The 23,408-nt window shown below is 35.1% G+C and overlaps 1 protein-coding gene across 1 annotated transcript in view; it reads left to right on the plus strand.

Moving 5' to 3' along the window:
* shoc2 (SHOC2 leucine rich repeat scaffold protein) overlaps positions 1–21,314 on the plus strand; it is a 33,708-nt gene extending 12,394 nt beyond the window's left edge. The window contains exons 2-9 of the mRNA XM_066693844.1: positions 4,677–5,740; positions 7,435–7,572; positions 10,144–10,274; positions 11,911–12,099; positions 13,879–14,001; positions 14,628–14,765; positions 15,317–15,434; positions 15,695–21,314. Coding sequence (XP_066549941.1) covers positions 4,921–5,740; positions 7,435–7,572; positions 10,144–10,274; positions 11,911–12,099; positions 13,879–14,001; positions 14,628–14,765; positions 15,317–15,434; positions 15,695–15,903 — 1,866 coding nt within the window. The 5' untranslated portion in view covers positions 4,677–4,920 and the 3' untranslated portion in view covers positions 15,904–21,314. The remainder of the gene's footprint in view (positions 1–4,676; positions 5,741–7,434; positions 7,573–10,143; positions 10,275–11,910; positions 12,100–13,878; positions 14,002–14,627; positions 14,766–15,316; positions 15,435–15,694) is intronic.
* Positions 21,315–23,408: the final 2,094 nt, after the last annotated feature.

Consider the following 23,408-nt stretch of genomic DNA (forward strand, 5'->3'; position numbering starts at 1 on the left):
AAATGCAACCCATTCAGTGTCTACACATAGTACAATACATAAAAAACAACAACAAAAACAGTGAGATCACATAGAAAATACAACTATACTAAGCTAACTCAGCATTTTATTTGTTTATAATTTGACACAGAATAATGTATCACCCCTTTTTCCTTAATTACAAGGATGTTTAGGTGCTATATGGAATTAAAATGCTAGATTACTTTCACATTCATAAGCACAATCATAAAATATAGCCTACATAAAACATCTTAAATTTAACACAATGTACCCTTCTGTTATACATAGGAAATTGTCCACAGGTGGAAACACTGGGGTATATTAATGAAGGGATTTGCTATTTCAGACAATTATTGAATAAAATACAAATTAAAGTAACTGCATTTCTGACTCTTCATCATCATCATCTGTAACACCTTTCCTTTCACGGAAGGTGTGCTGATCTGTCATATTATTGCTGCAGTCTGCCCACTCCTAACTATTTAGGGGACCTCTTGATGACCATATTGTTACTAAAGCATTACGATACAGACCAGTGTTTGCTGCAAATTTTTCTCTTTTTTCATCAAAACTCTCCTCACTGCTCGTGTCTCTTTTTTTTAACCAGGCAAACAAGCCACCACCTGTTTCGCATGATCCTAACTCTCACTTCACTGCTTCGGACGATCCTAAACTCTCAGTTCAATTTAATCCAGGACATCCCCTCTATTAGTCTTGGGTTTCTGCTTGCCCACATTACACTGTGCTACAGTTTCTCCTTTAAAATACTGGCAGTTATTAGACTATATACATGTTACTAATTAAGTACAATTATTACATCAACAAAGCAAACAAATTGAAACGCATTAAAACTAGTTGTTTGAAGTACAGGAGATGTGCTAGATATGTATATGTTGTTTGTGACTTTTCAAGGAATACAGAAATACAATGCTTGAGTTTATATTATCAGGTAATTTAAAGGCACTCTTGCATAAATATAGGCAGTATTAAGCTAATTATTATCCTAAAACACAAATTAATAAAATAAGTACTGGTAGATAAAATGGGGTAATGAATGGCAGTTGTAATGGGTAGAGTGGATAAAAGCATCTTAAGGCACCTTGAAGATTTCTCACAATTCCTTGTGCTATTGGGTGAACATGCTTTAGTTTAATTCTGAAAGTTTCATCAACAGCATATTTAAATCCTTAAAATGGGTTGTGCTTTCCTGTCGGCTAAGTATTTCAGTTGTTCTTCTTCATTGTTATGCTGGTCTGCATGTCTACCTTTGTACAACTTATGTGAACCCTGACAGTATGCCAAAACAACTTTTTATCCAAAGCACTCATTTTGTTTTCGTTTTTCATTTACTGATTATTTTCAGATTGACTCTTGGGCCTCTTCTGGTTTTAAGGTTGTACATGGCAAGTAATGGATAAAACTTTCAGGGGTTGAGATTCTCTCCTGTGTTTATATATACAGTGGTTTCAAATTATATCTATCTTTTTTTTCTCATGTTTTAGTCCTCTCTTTAACAGATGTGCTTATGTAGCACCCCAATATGGATACATAAGCCTATGGTTTCTTGCTAAATACTGAGTATCATGAATCATGTACACTTATTGCATATGTGGTTATTTTTTGTACTCAGGATTATTTGTTTTACTAGTTGCAGTGCTTAACAATCTCAAATTAAACTTGTGATTTATGAAAATGATTTAATATAAATGCATTTTCTTTTAGATTCCCCTCCTGGGGTTTTGTACATAGACTTTGATTATTTATTTACTTACTCATTTATTTTATAGAAAATTGTTGAAAATTAATAGTTACCGGTATGACGCAGCTACACAGATTCAAAGCTGGAGGAAGAAAAAGGTGACGTAAAAAGAGTATCACATATTCTATGAGCAATTTATTGGTCATACCACTAGATGACAGCAATGAAAAGTTATCAGCTGGCATCATTAGTATTAGTAATATGATTAATTTCTCACTGTGACTGTTTTGTACAACCAAATAAAAGGATTGTTATATATAATGTATTATACCCTCCATATACTTATTTACTTATTTTTATTCATTTACTACACAGAAGAAAACTTTAGAGTAATATACTGAAAAAGTAAAATCAATCTAACTTGAAATCTCGTCTTTTATGAATTGTTAAATTACATTATATATAATGAGTCTGTATCTTCAATATTTGTTTTGAATTGTGCTTGTCCTGGTTTTGCAGCTATTTTGATGTTCCATTTTATGGACCATAAATGTTAAGACTGCAGTAAAACATTATTTGCACTAGAATTAAAAAGGATTTGTTTGCTTATATGTTGTCCCCCCCTCCCAAAGTAAATAGTAATGTGTTTCAGATATTACAGTTCAAAATTGCAGGTTTATTTTTTAGCTTGGGTGATCAGTATATTGGGGTAACAAGCAGATGGGGATATCCGAGGTGATAAAAGAAACAACTGGCTTTGTTCAAGGGATGCAGTAACCCTGGTGATCATATTACAGACAATTCCTAGTAATGCCTAGGTAAATAGAAAGGGATAGTAGCTGTTTAATGCATCTTTATAGAATTATAGCTCCTTTCATCTCACATATATTGCTTTACTTAAAGGATTATAAATCTATAATACCTGTTGTAATTCTGTGGGATTTCCCCTATGTCTAAAGTGAAAATGTATTTTTAAATACCGCAGAGAGACTTCTGTGTAGTATTATTATTATAGTAAAGTATTCAAGCTATGAAAGCATAAAATATCCTTTTCAATATTGTTTGTTGAGGTATAAATACATTTGATAATTGTATTTTTGAGAAATACATATAACTTTATTTTTGAAAGATATCACCTTTTGATACACTACTGATGGTCATATAGGTTTTTACATTTTGATTTATGTTGAAAAGTAGTGCATGTATTGTACACATTGCATTTTGCTTCCAAAGACAGCCTAGCTACGGTTTCTCAAAAGTAACAATACATTGGTAGCCTATACATAAGTTTTTTTTTGTTTGTTTGTTTTTTTAATATATATAATAAATGAAGCCAGATCTGAAGGCTGTTTATGCAGAGACCTTTGCAAAGGATGTAAATAGAGTGCTGAGATGTACATCCTACTTGGAAAGGTTTCACCATCTGTGGGGAGTTTGGCTTTGAAGACTGTAACGAAAGTTTAAACTCAGCGGTATTGACATTTCAACTGTTCTGATCTTCAGCCAGGAATATTCTTTTCAACCCGGCTAAATGTGAGAGGGTGCAAATGACCTATTAATAGGTCCAGCAGACACCTGCACCGTTGGCCAATGTTTTGTTTAATTTTGTGTTATAGTTTGTTGTTTTTGTGGTTTTTTTTTTCCACTTTCAATTCAGTGATGTAATCAAACCACTAGGTATTGTAGGCTGAAAATATCAATAAGTGATTATTTTCATTATTCATTTAATGATCACTAGGCTACATGTTTGGTATGTCAAAGAGATACATAAACCTGACTTTCCTGATACAGCTTCAGGTTCTTCTGTATTTAGTAAGATGCTTATTATTTGGAAATTAATTAAAACAATATTTAGCTACACTGTTGATCTTAGAAACAGGTTTAGAGGCTTCATAGAAGTCCATCAATATAATTTTAAATAATTAAAAAAAAAAGAAAGGGACATTTTGACAACCTCTGAAATGACAATCACATTTATATTTATAAATTGTTTAACCCTTTCAAGACCAGGTTAAGAATTCTATGATGGAATCTGAGTGGGGGTTATTTTGGAATATTGAAAGAAAATCTACACACCAGTGTTTGAGTTATAAATCATTGAAATGGTATGAATTCACCATTATTATATATTATTTTTAAGCTTAAGATTATTACTTTCCATATTAAAAAAGTAAAAATCAAGATGACACGGTACTCATTTGGCAGATTATTATTATTTTTTTAACACTTTTTAGTCCTCCTACCCTCCAAAACAGATAGAGGCATCCTCTTAAGAGAAAATAGTACTTCTTATTTCAATATCAGAACATGGCTGATTGAAGGACACAGAAATGACATAGTATAATTATACATGTATTTATTAACTGTTTAGGCTATGTATTCACTTCCTCAAAAGTTATTCCAGTGACTTAACTATTAATCAAAACTGAAAACCACAAATGATTAAATTAATATAATGTGTTTTATATATTTTTTTTTTTGAAGTTCAAGCACCATTTTTATTAATATAGCAGCGGGAAACCCTGAAATATTAAGGTATGAGCAGATGGACCCCTTTTCCCAAAATAACGGGATATAAAATGCCCCGTTTGTAAATACTAATTTAACTACATATCCATAAAGTGTTATAATACGATTCTAAAATATTATTACATCATCTATTGTATTTACCCTGAGGTAACCATTCTGAGTCCTGAATATTTGGTCTCTGGCCTGGAATGGGTTTATATTGCCCCTAGAATGCGAGATGGTGGTAAATGATTGCACCATATCCAATAATTTGGGAATCTTAACAGGATAGCAAAGGTATTTCATATTATATTTACAAGTTTATATGAACCCTCTAACTTTAAGCCTGGTGAACAGCAAGGCACATTGGCACCTCAAACTGTTGCATCGCTAGAACTATTTGCCTATTTGTGTACTAATATTTACTCCACAGAGAAATAATGCTTTGTTATTTTTTTCTGTTTTACAGCAAATCCTAAGGATGAGCTCTGTGGTGACCTTTCACCTCTGAACTTGCTTCACCCCAGGGTGGGGATTGTGTGCGGTTCTAACTAATATGCGGCAGATGGATGTCACACCAGACAAGCTGCGTCGACTGAGTTACTTTCCCATGTTGTTTTAAAAGACATTGGGATTACAGGGCTTGTACTTCTATAAATATATATATATATATATATATATATATATATATATACATATACATAAATGTATGTATGTATGTATATATGTATATTTATATAAAAGATCCCCCCCTTTGTTTCCACCTCTGTAACATTTTATATACAAAAATATCCAACCAACCCAGGGTCCATGTGCCGCTGGGCAGAGCTGGCGCCGCTATGAGTAGTACTTTAGGAAAAGACAAAGACTCAAAGGAAAAGGACCCCAAAGGTCCTATGGGAAAGGAAAGGGAAAAGGAGGCCAAACCCTTGAGCAGCTTCAGTAAGGATGGCAAGGAAACCAAGACCAAAGGGAAGGATGCCAAAGAAGGAAAGAAGGACAACAGTGCAGCACTGCCTGCAGTGGCCTTTTCTGTTGACAACACGATAAAACGGCCAAACCCGGCACAAGGGACTCGCAAGAAAACCAATGCCGAGGTGATCAAAGAGCTGAATAAGTGCCGGGAGGAGAACTCCATGCGTTTGGACTTGTCAAAGAGGTCCATACACATACTTCCCACAAACATCAAGGAGTTGAATCAGTTGGTAGAACTTTACCTGTACAGCAACAAGCTGCAGTGTCTGCCCGCCGAGGTGGGCAGCCTGGCAGGCTTGGTGACTCTGGCCCTGAGTGAGAACTCCCTCACCAGCTTGCCTGACTCTCTCGACAACTTGAAGAAACTGCGAATGTTGGACCTCCGGCATAACAAACTGAGGGAGATCCCACCAGTGGTCTACAGGCTGACGTCCCTCACCACCCTTTATTTGCGCTTTAACCGCATCACTACGGTGGAAAAGGATATTAAAAACCTGTCCAAACTCACAATGCTGAGCATCCGGGAGAACAAAATTAAACAGCTACCTGCTGAGATCGGTGAGTTCACCAGCAGATGCATGAGAAAGCTTTTCTCTTCCATTCTTGATCTGTCCCTTAACATCCACAGTTCCAGTCCAGTTTTTAGGGAATTTCAAACATTTGCCACTAATTAAGTATTGATAAACACAAATGTAGCTGATGTAGCAAGAAACAGCTCTGTGTAAGCAGTGACAGAAAGTGCTACGTGATTTGAAGCACAACATGGAGGGATACAAACTTAGAATTGGTGATGCAGTTTTAAATTTTAGATGCTTGTTTTGCAAGAGCAAAGTGTAGCATAAGTATTTTTTACTGTAATATTTTATACTGTATAGCTTTATATGTAACCAATTTTCATCTCTTGGGAATCATTCTGTTGCTTCTTTTATCCATCTTTGATCTGTCCTGGCAGTGTGTCTGGCGCATTGCCATTTTTACATTTTCACTCTTTAAATTATTTCACTTGTTTGTTAAATTGGCTCAAACGTATTGGCTGAAAATCAGAACCCCTTGTTTTATTACTGTAATACTGAGAAGAAAGGAGTAACTATGACTAGAAAAAGGCACATTTTTAACAGTGGGCCTAATTCAGTTAGTTATCAGTGTCACATCTGCTCTGAATTTGAATCACTAATAAGTGCAAATGCGTGTGTTACACACAGCTTTCTAAGATTTCACGTGTTTCTGAATTCTGAAAATAGAATTCAGGGGTAGAAATCAGGTTATATCAAACAAAAAACAAATCAGAACCCCTAACTGTAACTAGCCAATATATAAAAAAATGTATATTCTTACTTTAAACCAGAGCTACTAGTCCAGTCAGCCCACTATTCCATTCGAATTTGTTAGTAAAGGTGTTTTACTTTCTTTACCCAGCAACTCTAACCATATTTATAATTTTTAAACCAGTCTATTGTACAATATTGCACTAGTCAGTGTGCTATATTAGCATTAATCTTTATCCCACATAATGCCCAGTTCTCCATCTGTCTCGGACAGTGCATTGTGTGTGTAATAATTCAAACGAGTGACTCTGGGTTTTATAATGTATTAAGAGATTATGTACGTCAGTGGTTCTGGCCTTGAAACCCCACCCAGTCCTATAATGTCTTGTATTAAAAATGCAAAATCAACTTTTTTTTTTTAACCCATGCCTTTCTGACTGAACATGGCAAATGACAAGAAAACTTGTCTTGTTTCAAAAATACTATAAACTAAATCTTGATGGTATTTTGGTAATACTGGGCAGGTGGCGTATATGTGTGTATGTATACATATATAATTTATTATATATATATATATATATATATATATATATATATACACTAAATAAATAATTGCAGTCTTGACATCAGTGACGATCAACTTATAAATTATCCCAGTGGATTGAAGCATTGCCTCCCATCTTATTTGGCTGTTTACATTCACAGTAATTCAATTTATTTGACGTGCTGGGAGTTACATTAACTTACGTTTAAATCTTTCAGTTTCAAGTGACTAATTGTCAAACAAACTGTCAAAATAAAGAAAGGGATATTGATAGATAGTAGGCTAGCTAGTTAGAGAGACTTTATACCCAATGAAAATAACATGCTTCAAAGTGGTACAGTAACATCTTTACTGAGCTAAACTTAAGTCTCATGCCATCTGATTCAGAAGTCATGCATTTGTGCTATACTGATGCTGTATGTTGTTTTTGTTTTCCCTTTTAGGAGAGTTATGTAACCTCATCACACTGGACATAGCTCACAATCAGCTCGAACACCTTCCGAAAGAGATTGGAAATTGCACACAGATCACTAACCTAGATTTACAGCACAACGAGCTTTTGGACCTTCCTGAAACTATAGGTAAGATGTGATTGTTTAGCCTTTTTTTTTGGGGGGGGGGGGGTGAGGGGGGAAAAAGTTTCTGTATAGCCTGGCTTTATTTCATATGAGATTACATCATGTTGCCTCTTGCATTCAGAAGACGATAACCAATATGTATGTGGCCCATGTTGCGTACTGCCTCACTTGAAATCATTTCCTGTCTGTTGTTCAGAAGGCATATTGATTCTTTGAAACATCTTGGCTGCAAACATGCTGTCAGTACAGAGGTCTGTCAGCCGTCTAAACCATGCAGTGCTCTGCAGTATGACAAAACTCAGTATCACACGAGCTTAAGTTACATAGATCTAATGGTTTCAGAACTGTCTGTGACATTAAAAACAAGAATAACAAGATGCAGTTCAAAGTAGAATTTTATATATATATATAAACACCATTATTTGGTGTGTTTGATTTATTTAGGTGTTTAACAGAAGACATAATTGTGGTATGTACTCCCTATTGATAATGTATGTGTCATGTGTAAATGGTTTGCTATGCAAAGAAGCAACATGCTGTTAGCAAAATGCCAAAATGACATTTTACTGATCAGCACCAGTTCTAAACTCATGCATTATTTACCTAGGAAATCAATACATTGAAATAATGGTAAATGCTGGACTAACAAACATTTTAAGACATTTCAGTTTTAATTAAGTTGAAAAAAATCATGGAGACTCACAGTATCCTAACAGATAATTAATTTGAGGGCTTATTTATTCTTTTAAATATATGTATGTATATATGTATATGTATATATACTTGTATATACAGTGAGGGAAAAAAGTATTTGATCCCCTGCTGATTTTGTACGTTTGCCCACTGACAAAGAAATGATCAGTCTATAATTTTAATGGTAGGTGTATTTTAACAGTGAGAGACAGAATAACAAAATCCAGAAAAAGTTATACATTGATTTGCATGTTAATGAGGGAAATAAGTATTTGATCCCCTATCAATCAGCAAGATTTCTGGCTCCCAGGTGTCTTTTATACAGGTAACGAGCTGAGATTAGGGGCACTCTCTTAAAGGGAGAGCTCCTAATCTCAGCTCGTTACCTGTATAAAAGGCACCTGTCCACTGAAGCAATCAATCAATCAAATTCCAAACTCCACCATGGCCAAGACCAAAGAGCTGTCCAAGGATGTCAGGGACAAGATTGTAGACCTACACAAGGCTGGAATGGGCTACAAGACCATCGCCAAGCAGCTTGGTGAGAAGGTGACAACAGCTGGTGCGATTATTCGCAAATGGAAGAAACAAAATAACTGTCAGTCTCCCTCGGTCTGGGGCTCCATGCAAGATCTCACCTCGTGGAGTTTCAATGATCATGAGAATGGTGAGGAATCAGCCCATTAAGCACATTAAGGTCCTGGAGTGGCCTAGCCAGTCTCCAGACCTTAATCCCATAGAAAATCTGTGGAGGGAGCTGAAGGTTCGAGTTGCCAAACGTCAGCCTCGAAACCTTAATGACTTGGACAGGATCTGCAAAGAGGAGTGGGACAAAATCCCTCCTGAGATGTGTGCAAACCTGGTGGCCAACTACAAGAAACGTCTGACCTCTGTGATTGCCAACAAGGGTTTTGCCACCAAGTACTAAGTCGAAGGGGTCAAATACTTATTTCCCTCATTAACATGCAATTCAATTTATAACTTTTTTGAAATGCGTTTTTCTGGATTTTTTTGTTGTTATTCTGTCTCTCACTGTTAAAATACACGTACCATTAAAATTATAGACTGATCATTTCTTTGTCAGTGGGCAAACGTACAAAATCAGCAGGGGATCAAATACTTTTTTCCCTCACTGTGTATATATATATATATATATATATATACGTATATATGTATATGTATGTAAATAGAATCTTGGTTATCTAAGCCTTTTACTTTTTTTTTCTGTTTTGTCTATATTGAGCTACTGTGGTTTGAGATAACTGACTACTACTGTGGCCATGTTATAGAGTAGAAAATGTAGATCTATATTTTTTCTGTTGCTCCGGCTGCATTCTTGTGAAGACCCCAGTAGTCTAATTAAGTCATATCATTGTCCTGATGAATAATGATGGGAGATGGACACTTGAACACTTGCTTTCTCTGCAGACTGAGGAAAATATAGGCCAGAGGTTGTGTTTAGGAGAAGCAATCATAGTTTCGGTCTTAAACATACTGTTTCGTTCTTTGCTTTGCTGCAGTTTAAAACACAGGAAAGTGTTTGATATGAAGCCTAAGAAGGCCCAGTTGCTTTGTATTTGTTTTTCTTGATAATCTCCATGATATTATTACTACTACAGATAACTAGTGTATCTGGTTGATAGACACTAATTAAACTATATTACAGTATTTATGACATACAGCCATTAATTACGGGACCAACTGAGATTGTAGTTTTTTAAACCAGCTTTGGGCTCTCCTTTACCTTTTATCTTGAACAACCACATGCCTCCGCTTTCACCAATATAGCGAGTACCGGACAAGAAATCATTTCCCATAATATTAGAAGCCTTGAATCTGAAGGTATATGTTTACACATCACCTTTCCCTCTTGAATTTCAGGTAATCTGTCGAGCATAAATCGCCTGGGTCTGCGATACAACAGGCTGTCAGCAATCCCCAAATCATTAGCAAAGTGCCGAGAACTGGAAGAGCTCAACCTGGAGAACAACAACATCTCTGTGCTACCAGAGGTAAGTGCCACCTGCACTGAACACAAGTACGGTGGCTGTATTACCTGTTTGTGTGTTTGTGCAAATGGTAATACACTACAGTACAATGCAAAGACTGAGCTGGATGCAGTTCTCCTCACTGATGATTTATGGCCTACAGAGAAGTATTTAATTCCTCTAGTTAATCAGCTAATCAGACTAATGGAATTACTGGAAAATTACTTGTCATTAGTTTATGAGGCAAACGTTAAGGGCATTTCAACATGATACTAATACTCTTGAAGTTATTTCAATGCAAACACCTGTGTAATATCAGATTCTTTGAAGTTTGAAAGGCTGAATTTAAGAGAAGTTAAATAAATATTGCTGTCTTGGTTAATGAAACAAGTAAATTATATTAATTGTTTTTTGTAGATACCGATTTGGTATTTCAGTATTTTGCTTTGTTGAAAAAAAATAGTTTGAAAAATTTCTGTTAAATGACCAAATTTGTATCACTTAGTTTAATCTTAAATTACTTTTAATAGATGGTATATATTTATTTCAGTTAAAGAAGTTAGAAATGAACTGTTTTTAAGTTAATTTAGAGAAACAATAACTCAGTTGCTAAATTTAATGCAAGATGTTTTGCATTAGGTTGACACATTTAAGGGTAATCTTTTTTCACCATCTGAAAGTAGTGGTTTTTAACTATTCGAGCATGCTTCCGTTAAACACCACAACATTTACACAGCTTCCTCCGTTTAAGACTGCTGTGACTCTTGAAGATATAACACCAGTTTGTGTGGCTGACCAATACATTCATGCAGTGTTTCTTCTTAGCAGCTCCTATGATGTTTTTGAAGTTATGTTTCCATAACAAATGGGTTCCCAAGGAAATAGAACTAGTGTAAGAGAAAATTAGGAAATCATTACATGAATGCATTTCAATCACATCAGGCAAGCTTGAACAGGTATCTTGTAATATAAAGAAAAACATGTTTATTATATTGTAATAAAGTCGAATGTGAGGTGAAATCACAAATCTTTTTCAAATAGATCTTACTGTGAACATCTTTTGAACATCACATTTTGTGACACACTAATTATTGCACATAAACCACAAATGCATGATTGTGATAGCATGTTAAACTGCACTTATATAATGTCTTCATCATACTGCTTGTTATACATTACTAGTACTCATGTTGTTTATTGTGATTTCCCCTATGCCCCTTCCCCTTAGTGCTTAACTATGACTGCACATCTTGTCTGCACTAATTAGCTTTTACAATCTAGGATGTAAGACTTGCATTTTGTATTATGTGTATATTTTCTATGCACTTGTTTAATTTTGAACTTGTAATTTTATTATGTTTTGAGCTGTACTGTATAATTGCACTTTAATAATGCTCTTCTATTTTGTAAGTCACCCTGGATAAGGGTGTCTGCTAATTAATAATAATAATTACCCGTATTATTATCATCACACCTTTATAGCCCAAAAATAAATACAATCTGTTTTTATTTTTTATTTTTTCACAAGATTTGTAAATCCAGAGTTTTCTATTCATAAGTTGTTGTTTTTGTAATGGTATTACTGGATCTCCAACAGCTGAGACTGATGCACTGCCCTGGTGTAAATATAACATGCACGTGACTGCTCTGCTCTCCCCAGGGTCTTCTGTCTAGTCTGGTGAACCTGACAAGTTTAACACTGGCCAGAAACTGCTTCCAGTCCTACCCTGTGGGCGGCCCCTCACAGTTCTCAACCATCTACGCCCTGAACATGGAACACAACCGCATTAATAAGATCCCCTTCGGCATCTTCTCCAGGGCTAAAGTGCTGAGCAAGCTGAACATGAAGGTAAGGCACGAAACCATGTACTATGCAATGCAGTCCTTATAATCGCAAAACGTATTCAAAACGGGTCTACCTTATGGAAGTATTTTTGATATGAGAAAAAGATGGCGAAGTGTTTGAAGATGGAGTTGGTTTCTGTTGAAGCTGCAGAACACATATAGGCACAAGGAACAAAATATTATAATGGGCCGAAAATTGCTGGAAGTGAAAGTTCTGAGGGAGAATCTAAAATTACGCAAAAAGCATCAGTCAAGAGCCAGGAACTTCAGCAGATCCAAAATAAATCCAATACAAGTGCTGTGAGTTATTATTATTACTTTGTTAACAGCACAGTTATATTAGTATTAAAAATATATATTTTCGTTTGTTTTTGCTTTTATAAACCCATCCCCATTAGTTGAATGTAATTGATGTTGTTTATCACCAATTGTTCTAGAACCTCCCTATCTTGCAAAGCTGTAGTCTTTTGCTGTAGTATTTTAAGCAAATTTAAGGAAACATTATTTCCTAATTCTGTTTACCAACAAATAAACTGCACTTTAATTATTGATACCTTTTTCTTTTATGTGTAGTGTAATAAATTAATCTGATGCTTAAAAGCTACAGCTCCTAAATAGGACACTGCATTATTTTATGATTTTTAATAATAATGAGGGCTGCCTGCTTTTGACTTCTATTTCTGCTGTCACTCCCTGCCTTTAAGGCCGTCCAAATAAACTAAGCTCCATAGTATATTAAACAAATTATTGTATTCTCTAAAATATAGTAGACCTAGTGAATTAAGTTGTATGATATCGTGATTTACCAATTACAGCAGTATTTTTGCTTACAGTTATCATACTGTGGAAATTGTATACTTTCCAATCCATCCCTAGTAGCCATATAGGCCATTTCTCACTCGAGAGAGAACAGATATTTTTCTTCATCGTTTATGTATTGAGGCACAGACGAGGGGCTAATGAGCCAGCAAGACTATTCACACTATTTTTTCACATATTGGATCTGCAAAAGCTGGCTGTAGATTTCTAGCAATTAAATTAAAGAAAATATCACATACTAGAATGTAGTTACATAAAATATCACATCATATTAAGAAAATTAGATTTGTTCTCACTCAAAATAAAGCTACCGTTGTAAAGGGACCATTGGGGCTATAGCAAAGTGTGTTTTGACCCGGGGGGGGGGGATTCAATATGAGGAGTGCAGTTCTGTAAACGATTAGGCAACCTGCAAAAACTGAAGTGTACATTTAACTTGACATGCCTTTTTCTGTGAGACCAACTTTTATTTTTGTATTTGTATTTTGTATTTTTGTTTTCCTTTTTCAAATCAGTCTTTGTGAGAGTGTCCTGACCTTTCTTAAATTTAAAACATGAAGATAATTACAGAATGCGACATGGTGTCTTTTCATGGTCTCCCCTCCAAGTCACCCTGAGAGCATCAGACTTTTTTATGTTATTCCAAAAGGAGAGGATTGGTCTGAAACAGCCTCAAGGGATTAATCTTGTGCTGAGAGGATTACATTTTCATATCCAAACAGTCTATAATTTTCAATTCAATCCCAAACCAAAATGTCTCTTGGCAGTAGCTTAATACAAAGTTAGTACATTTGGTTTAGGAGCTCAGTGTGAAAGTCATGGCAATGTCTAGATTTTGAAATGACTTTGATTAGAGTCTAGTTTAAGATGTACATGAACCTGTAAAAGTATTTTATCAGTGAAGGTTATTTTCTTTAAAAATAAATAAAAATTAAAATAAACTGTATACTTTTTTTCTGAACAGGACAATCAGCTGACTTCCCTCCCACTGGACTTTGGAACCTGGACCAGTATGGTTGAGCTGAACCTGGCCACCAACCAACTCACAAAGATTCCCGAGGACGTGTGTGGTCTCGTCTCTCTCGAGGTGGGCTTTTGAGGACACGCTGTTTGATTTATTTCTCAACATGCAGTTTAGCCAGTAGTGTTCGTGTTCATTGGCTTAATGATTCCAGCTGTATGGGAGTGTCACGAGTGATTTACACAGTGATGTCTGCACACTTACAAGAACAAACATGCTATACAAGTTTATTTATGCCTACATCTGTGCTTGTTGCTTTTAAAAAGCTATTAACAGTTTTCACTAGATGTTGTTTTGCTATGCCAGCGCAAGAAAAAAATAAATCGGTTAAACGGACTTACTTTTTCCTCTGACTGTAGATCAGAAAGCATTTTCTTCCCCTCATTTTCAATTAAGCTTTCAGTCAGCATCTCCATATATACACACCCTCTATTGAAAGGAAATCTCACATTTGATTGAAGAGAAATGAATTTGACCAATACATACTACTGGTGCTCACTGATGGCTCTGAAAACTGGCTGCTGCGGCTGCTCATTAATTAAATATAAAGATATCCAACTCGCATATATGACCCAGATAGCCATTCTGTACTATGGGGAACTTTTACTGCTTGAGCAGCATTACACACCCTTCTTGTGGTTGCCTGATGGATGTATTATGGTGTTGTTTTGTTGTTCCTTTTTCTACTGTAGGTTCTGATCCTGTCAAACAATCTGCTAAAGAAACTGCCCCATGGCATCGGCAATCTGCGCAAACTGAGAGAGTTAGACCTGGAGGAGAACAAGTTGGAATCTCTGCCCAATGAAATTGCTTATCTTAAAGATTTACAGGTATTTCCAAAGTTGTTCCTGTTATGTTACTGTATAGCAATGAAATTTAAGTGTGGGACTAAAACTAAGGCATGGAGACTTACATGGGTTATATGAGCCGTTCTCTGACGAAGTCCTGTTTATTTGTTGAAGTCATTTGTTTTTGATTGGTTTGAAAACCATGCATTGTAGTGCAATTAGTTCACAGACAGTTTCCCCCATGTTCTGATGTGGTAACTGTATTCATCAAGATGTATAAAATATAAATCCCTTTAATGGGAAAAAGACCAAAGTAATTCCACATCTGTATATAGGGTTATGGATGCCGAAGTACTATGTCCAATTCAATTACATTCCACCCATACACTATGATCTCATCACAAAGGCACCAGCACACACACAGTTTAGAAATAAACAAGTTTAATCATCTTGTAACTTTTACAAATTTGATCATATAATTAACATCAATGTATTTCTCAATGGAAGAAAAGTATTTTTTATTTCATGAGTTTAGATCTCTCTTCACAGATTGGTTTGAGTGAGTTATGGACCATTGTGCCTGTGTTTTTCAGAAACTGGTCTTGACCAATAATCAACTGAGCACCTTGCCCAGGGGGATCGGTCACCTCACCAACCTGACGCACCTGGGCCTGGGAGAGAACCTCCTGCAGCACCTCCCTGAGGAGATAGGTAACATGCTGCAGCTCTACTTCTCTGCTTGCCATATGAACTGAAGGGGAGTCTTATAACAAGATGTCCAGATCTAAACAGGACTGCATCTGTAAAAAACACAATGAGAGACAATGAGAGCACAGGTTCACTATATAGTTCCCTGTCTTTGAGTCCTCCAGCACTGATTTGAGACGCCACTCACTTGTTCAGTGCTACGCGGTTCCTAAATGTCGCTGATGACTGAATGACGTTTTGTTTTTTTGAACTGCTCTCCACAGGTACACTGGAGAACCTGGAGGAGCTGTATCTCAATGACAACCCCAACCTTCACAGCCTTCCCTTCGAGTTGGCCCTGTGCAGCAAGCTGTCAATCATGAGCATCGAGAACTGTCCCCTCAGTCACCTGCCACCTCAGATTGTCGCTGGGGGCCCATCCTTCATCATTCAGTTCCTGAAGATGCAGGGTCCGTACCGTGCCATGGTCTGAACGCCCAATCCTCTGTGTCATACACTGTAAAAACTAGAAAAGAAATGCATTATTGTTGTCATGAATATCTATCTGAGAAAAGGTAATTTTAATAAGACTGCATTACATGTTTCTGCTAATAGAGGAATCATAGCCATTTAGAGTTTTTTTCTTTTTCTTTTTTTTAAATCATGAAGAATCAAGAGGAATTGCTTGTGTAGGCTTTCTTTGCCAGAAATTATAGATGTATATTAAATTACCAACTGTTGAATGGCAGTTTTCTTTCAATTTAAAAACCGTATTGCCAACAAAGTTTCAGTAATTAAACCTAATGGATTACAGATGGCTGTTATGAGTAGAAAAGAAACTGTACAAAAAACAAATTGTATATATATTTTTTATTGATTTCCTTTTTAGGGGGGGGGGGCTTTTAACTGCTGCCATAACCCTTGTGATTCCACTGTCCCCAGACTAAGTGTATGATTATTGTGTTTTATGGTGCAGATTATTTACCTATTAGGAAAGAAACAAACATGCGCTGTTGCTATTTAATTTGTAAAGTTTTAAATGCAGGATCTCAATTTCAGTGCCTATCAAGGGAGAAAAACGCTGATGTGGATAGTTAAGTAAGCCTTGTACCCATCATCAGCTTTTAAACTTCTTACAGAGCTATGAGTTTCCCTTCTCTTTCAGCCATTGGTTTTATTTGTTTGCTGTACTTTTATTATTTTTAGAAAAATCTCCCCTAAAACAAGTAATCTGATTCAAAAGTTAAAATCAGTATCGAAGTTGCCTACATCCACTGATATTAATAGAAAAATCCGATTTACTTTAAAAAATAATAATTTAAATGATTAGAATCATTCTTAATTGTTCACATCCATTCTTTTCAGTTGTTGTGATGGGAGTGTCACCAAAACATTCAGTGGGATGTGTTTGCAATTCAGCCTGATTTTACAGATCTATAATATATCAGGCACATAACCAAATCATACTGATTGGTTACAAAGTGAATGGGTGGTGGGGTGCGTTCATTGCCCTCTTGAAGTTCGTTTTAAATCTTAAGGGTTTGGCTATATTACTGTTGTCATAGTAACAAAATGAAACGGCGCATATCACCCTAAGGAACCAAATCACAACGTTCCTTGGATTCCTGTTAAAGTATGGCAAATGCTATTTGTAAGGTTATGGCCTTTCCAGAGAGACATTAAACAGAGCACAGTTTATTCTGAGCTTTCTATTTTATTTAAACTACCATGTTGTGTTATAACCCTTTACTTTTACGAAAAAGTGTTCTACTTGTGCATCACCAGATCTGAAAGCTGAGGTGTGTCGAGCATGCCATCTTTACCCTTCCCCATCATGCTGCTGTTTTGTAATGCACTTTTTTTAATAGTTCTGGCATCAGCCTTTAAATGATTCTATACTGATTGGTGGAAATTATCCCTTTACTGGTTATACATGGAATTGGGGCATTTTGTTTATTTTAACATGGGATTTATGTTCAGTTTTCTTTTAATAAGCAATTTATATTGAACTTATTTTTGCAAGTGTTTATAGCTATTTTAATATATCACATAAATCCTTCAGCTGCCTCAACTAAACAAATGTTAATGCTGGAATGATATATATTCCCTTGGATAAGCTTGGGGTGAAGGTTTTGTTCAATATGGCTGAACTCCATACACTTCAACTTTTAAAGTCATAAAAAGGTTTGGTAATGCATGCTGGAACAGAACTGAAATACCCATATCAATCTGTAGACAATAGACAACACGTATAATGAATTTAAGTATTGCAATTGAAAATCACACTATTGTTTAAGCAAAAAGCCAAAATCAGCTAATTATTGGTATTTTTTGTATTGCGTATGATGCATTATGATTAGTATTATGTCAAAGTGACTGTACATAAACCCAACTTTAGTTTCTAAACTTTTTTTTCCCCCTCATGTAAATGTATAATACAGCTATGAATGGATGACTAATTCTTTCATGTCATTTTGATCATTGTTTACTTTCTTTTTTACATGTACTTGTAAATGGCAGCAGCTTATGCTGGGTTTTTGTGCGGAAAAGGTTTACGACAGCGCTTCATCTACAGAGGTCATGTGTGACGAGGTGAGAGCACACCCCTTGTTGGTATGGGACATATATTGCTGCTTATTTGTACCAACCAGAACTCATTGCTGCTTTATGAACTCTTGAACATATGCTGTAAGAGGTGAAGGCAAATCCCGATGCAGACTCATTTTGTAGTCTGGTCACTAAAGCCATTGTCTGATGCATGGTCAGGCTCAGTGGCTGTAACCGATCAAATGATTTGGACAGGAGGTGCATATCGGAGCCTAAAGTAGTTACTAGTAAAAAAAAAAAAAAAAAAGGGCTTTCTCCATTCGAGATGAAAAAGACAGCAGACGCGAAACACTCCTGGTTTTAAATACAAGCTTAAACATAAGACTATTAAAATGGTAGTAAGCAAAGCAAGATATAACTACACATCAATACGAACACCTTCAGTGTGGACATAAAAGCAGATGTGCGCTGCCAGTGTTAACAGGTTTATTTCAGCATTTCAGTCTCTTTCACTGTGCATTGCTGGGCCATTTTAAGAGTTAGAAAGTGACCCGTTTTGCAGGTCAAGTCATGGAACTCAAGACAGGAAGAGTTTGTGCAGATGTCTACATGCTTCTATTAAAAACCAGGAATGTAGCTCCAGTTGTGCTTTTCAATATGGCGATTCATATCCAGGCAGTCATTTTGATTCAATCTGCCATTGTTCTTTCCCCCCACGATCAAGTTGTATTGTATCTGGTGCATCCAAACGTAATGGAGACCCAGTGCATTTTATTTCTTATGTGTTTTTAGCAGGTGTAGAATGATATTGTACGCATTAAGTTTTTTTTTTTTTTTTGTCCTCTCCCCTCTCTGCCTCCCCCCCCCTCCCTTTTTATGTAATGTCTTGTCCATTTATCTTGCCTTGCTCTGTTGTACAAAAAAAAAACATGCATGTTATTTTTATTTTATTTTCCTCTTTAAATCATAATGATGGTTTATGGGAAGTGGGGTGACAAAGTCTATCAAAAGCATTGTGCAGCAATGCCTAACCTTACCTAATCATCGACTATCGGCCTTAAAGGTAAAGTGTTTCATGTTGTCATTGTTTTTATTATAATTTTTTTGCCACTTTTTAGGATGAGTTTGCAGCTCCAGGTTAACATAGTATTCTCTATTTCTCTTGAGTGGTACCTGTATAACTCTGTCTCCATATGATGAGAGAACGCTCTGATGCCTTTTAAAATGACGGTTTACTCCAGTTACAGTTGCAACAACCTGGACTAAAGGCTGCCTTACAGTAGGAGATGTAAAGTTACTGTCTCTTTCAGGTCTTGTTGCTAACCTGCCCACACTGCTGATTTGTGTTTGGTAGACCTATTTCTTTAAGGAACTGCTAAAAAACTAATTATATATATATATATATATATATATATATATATATCTGTAGTGAATAAACAGCTATCCGAATGTCGGGCATTGCATTGTGTGTAATTAGAAAGGACTTGGCTGAGAGCAGACGCACAGTCCTCACAGATGCCTTGCCTGCTGGGTCAGTAGCAGACCTCCGCAAAGCCTTCCCGTTTTCTTTATTTTTTGTACTTGTAATCAAGACATATCTTGTATTATAGAAGGGATGGAAAATACTTTATTCCCGTTCAATGCTTAATACATCTAAAATGGTATAATATTAATAATAATCATTTTGTCATTGTATAGTAATCCTGATTTAGAGTCAACTAAGGATTTGCCAGAATTTTGGTTTTGCAAACGAATAAGACTACCTCTTTCTGAGTCTGCAATGTTGGCAGGTATAATATTGCCACCATCTGAGATGTTGATAGTTTGGAATATACGTATGAAATGCCGTGACTAAATACCAGGCTAGACGTGATGAAATTTAATGATTAGAATATACTTTAACCTGAGCAATAAATATATATATTTCAGAGACGGTTGAAGCAGGGGAGTTTACAGTAAGCACACGATGGGTCCCATCTCTTAGGAGCCGCATGGTATATATTGGAACTCTGTTGCTGTTTGCATCTTGAAGCTATACAAAAAAAATATACACATGCCTTTTATTGCATACAGGGAAATGTATTTTTTAAAGAAGTTGAAAGATACACCAATGTTTACTTAATTCTTAATGTCAAATAGTAAATTGGAAGTACTTTTCTTTTCCATGGTATACTGAAAGCCTGAAGCACTTGGCAACCCTTCTACTTTAACTTGCCTGTTGTCGGCACTCCTAGATATAACAGAATAATGCTCCTGTTTGGTTATGTTCGGTATGTACATACATTTTGGAACTGTAATTAACCTATATTCATATACAAATTTGAAAGTTACGTGATGTATTGTGTAGCAATGTTTGCTTTACCTAACAGTAATGCAAAATGAATGCTGTTTGTCACATATCAAACTGTTGCCTCCTTGAAAAAGAAACTGCTTTCCTTTTAAATGTTGTCTGATTGCTGTAATTTTTGTTGTTGTTGATTCAGTTTTTTTCCTTTCATCCATTTGTACATGAACAGCTGTGTGAAGGGGCTGTTTTACCATATGAGTTGTTTGCAATGATTTGCACATGCGGAACACATCAAGGCACAATCTAAAACCTCTGTAATGAAAAGGCTTTTTTTTTTTTTTTTTTTTTTTTTTTTTTTTTAAATTTAGACTCTAGATAACCAAGTTCTGCCAAACAACAAAAGTATCTCGACAGATTATCTTGCCTTGCCTTGGCACGAGTTGCATCATGCCTAGTTGTCAATTAAATTGCTTGTAGAGAGGGAAAAAAACGAACAAACAAACAAAATAAAAAGCTGTTTCTCCTTAATTTCTTCCTTTTTCCCACCCCCTGTAACACATGATGTATGTAGATTTGTTTCATCATTGGATTTCAGATGTGCACAGCTTGCTTATGCCAGTACTATATCTGTGTTGGACAATGAGCTCTGAATTACAGTGGGACTTAATAATTAAAATTAGTTCAGACATTTTAATTGTATTCCATATTTTTAACATAGTGCTGTGCCTTTAATGTAAATGCTCCTAGACCTGGGCTGTTTTTAATTTGGTTTGTTTTAAGATTTATATATATTTTTTGTTTGTTTTTTTAAATCTACATGCCATAGTCATTACGTGGTGATTTTCATTTAGTGTAAAGTTTGAAATCTCATTTTTGAATTTCTGCTGTTTGTATCCTTGCCATGCCTGCACAATGCTTTTTTTAAAAATTATTTTGGAGATGAATCCCACTTTGATACGTGTGGAAAAGCTCTGGAAATGTATATCTGTACTTTTAATCCAATTAATTGTAATGTTCAGTTCATGTTACTTCAATATAAAAAGACGATTGCCTTGTCTTTTTTTATTTTATTTGATGAGTCTTGTTGTATTACTGCATTAATTATAAACTAGTATATTTGTACACAAGGTCCACCGAGTCATGACACAGTATATTTATAACACACAGAGGTACATTCCTGTGCCTACTGATCCATTATAAATCACGTAGCCTAGTTACGCAGTGCTGCTGTTACTGTTTTACCACACAACAAATCATCCACAAGACTGACATTTGTTCAACTTCCCTATAAAAGGGTTTTATTCATATTTTTTGGTTGACTACAGGTGCTTGTAAGGATAAGCGGTAATTTTGTCTATTGATTTAGACTATGTATGTATTCACCAATACAAAGGTGAAGTAGTAGCAAATAATAATAAATAATAATAATAAATAATAAATAATAAAGTCCTTCACCAGTTACTTCTGGTTTGATGGAGAGATGCACTGGGACAAACAAACACATTATATGGAAAAGAACATTGTATTCTAATTGGTCTCTAGGCAGCTGTCCACCTTCAAGCACATACAACTAAAGGCAGCTCGGTGCTTTCTTACATCTACAACCTGGCACAGGTGTGGTTTTGAACACGGTCAAGTTCCATCCAGTAAAAACCCAGCCATAAGTTTGGACTCAAATTTCAAAAGAATAATCAAAGTGTGTATAACAATACAATACATCAGAATAAATCTTAAAACAGAGAACTCGTATCAATGAATTGCTATGATCAACGATTCACATATACTACAGAATATACTGCATCCTACACAAAATACCGCCATAAAACAATGGTACAGAATATGAAATACTCAAGATGCTTTTGAATATTATGACACTATAAAATATGCAATATACTATACAATATTAAAGATGTACTATAGAGTAGTAAATATAGTACTGCAGAAAATAGTGTTAGATCATACTGTCAAATATATTGTAGAATAGTCCAGTATATTACAAAATCGTATAGATTGCTATATAATATGACAATATAAATTACCACAGAATATAATAGAATCCCGTAAAACTTCAATTAAACGCCCCCGACGTTTATTCCAAATAACTGCAAGAATCGCTGGCGTCAATTGGAGACGTCGATTGTATTAAAGACATCTCGGACGCATGCAGGGTAAGAAGAGCCTGGAAACATTGCTTCATTGTAGAAGTAGGCGAATTGGCCAGGTTTTATTATTAGTTTTAACTATTTTTTTTTTATTTTTTTTTAATAATTTGCTTTCCAAAGATCAAACAAATCACAGTCAATGTATGGTGAACTATACAGTGGATTGAAAACAAGATACTGTTCATTGTGTTAAGAGCAGTCTAAGATTTGATATACTGTGAACTCTCTCTAAATAAACACAAAGCACTTCAACAAAACTGGAAATACACTTTAAACCAAACCATCAACATTATACTTCATTAATGTATTGTTTATGTCACAATTGACAGTTCAATCACTACAATTAACAGAAATACAAATAGACAGCAACATATATATATATATATATATATATATATATATATATATATATATATATATAAAGTGAGAAATAATAAAAACACACATGATGGCGTTTTTTTTTAATTAATATACGGTATGTATATTTACTGAAAACAAAAAAGATGCGTAACCCGGCGTTTATTAGAGACTAGAGATTAGAGGCTTTTGTTTACATGATTATGCAAATCAACCCAGCGACTATTGGAAGTTTTACTTTACAATAATATAATACAAAATAATACAGAATAAAACATATATTGAGAATATTAAAAACTTAAAATATATAGTATAGTGTATCATTACAGAACACTACACTGCAGAATACTATAGACTACAAAATGTTATAGACTACTACAACAGAATGAGATAGAATGTTAAATAACTCAAATTACACTAGAATGATATAGGATACTACAAGATAAAATATTGAAGACATATACACTAGAATGCTATACAATACCATGAAATGCTAGAATGTTAATGTCGTAATACAGGAATACGAAAACTATACATTATTATATATTTGTAACGAGTACTGAATACTATAAAATACTACATAATGCCATACAATACTACATCATATTATAAAATATAAAACGAAAACTACAAATCCTAAAGAAT

The sequence above is a fragment of the Amia ocellicauda genome, chromosome 20 (assembly GCF_036373705.1).
Source record: "Amia ocellicauda isolate fAmiCal2 chromosome 20, fAmiCal2.hap1, whole genome shotgun sequence".
Taxonomy (NCBI): domain Eukaryota; kingdom Metazoa; phylum Chordata; class Actinopteri; order Amiiformes; family Amiidae; genus Amia; species Amia ocellicauda.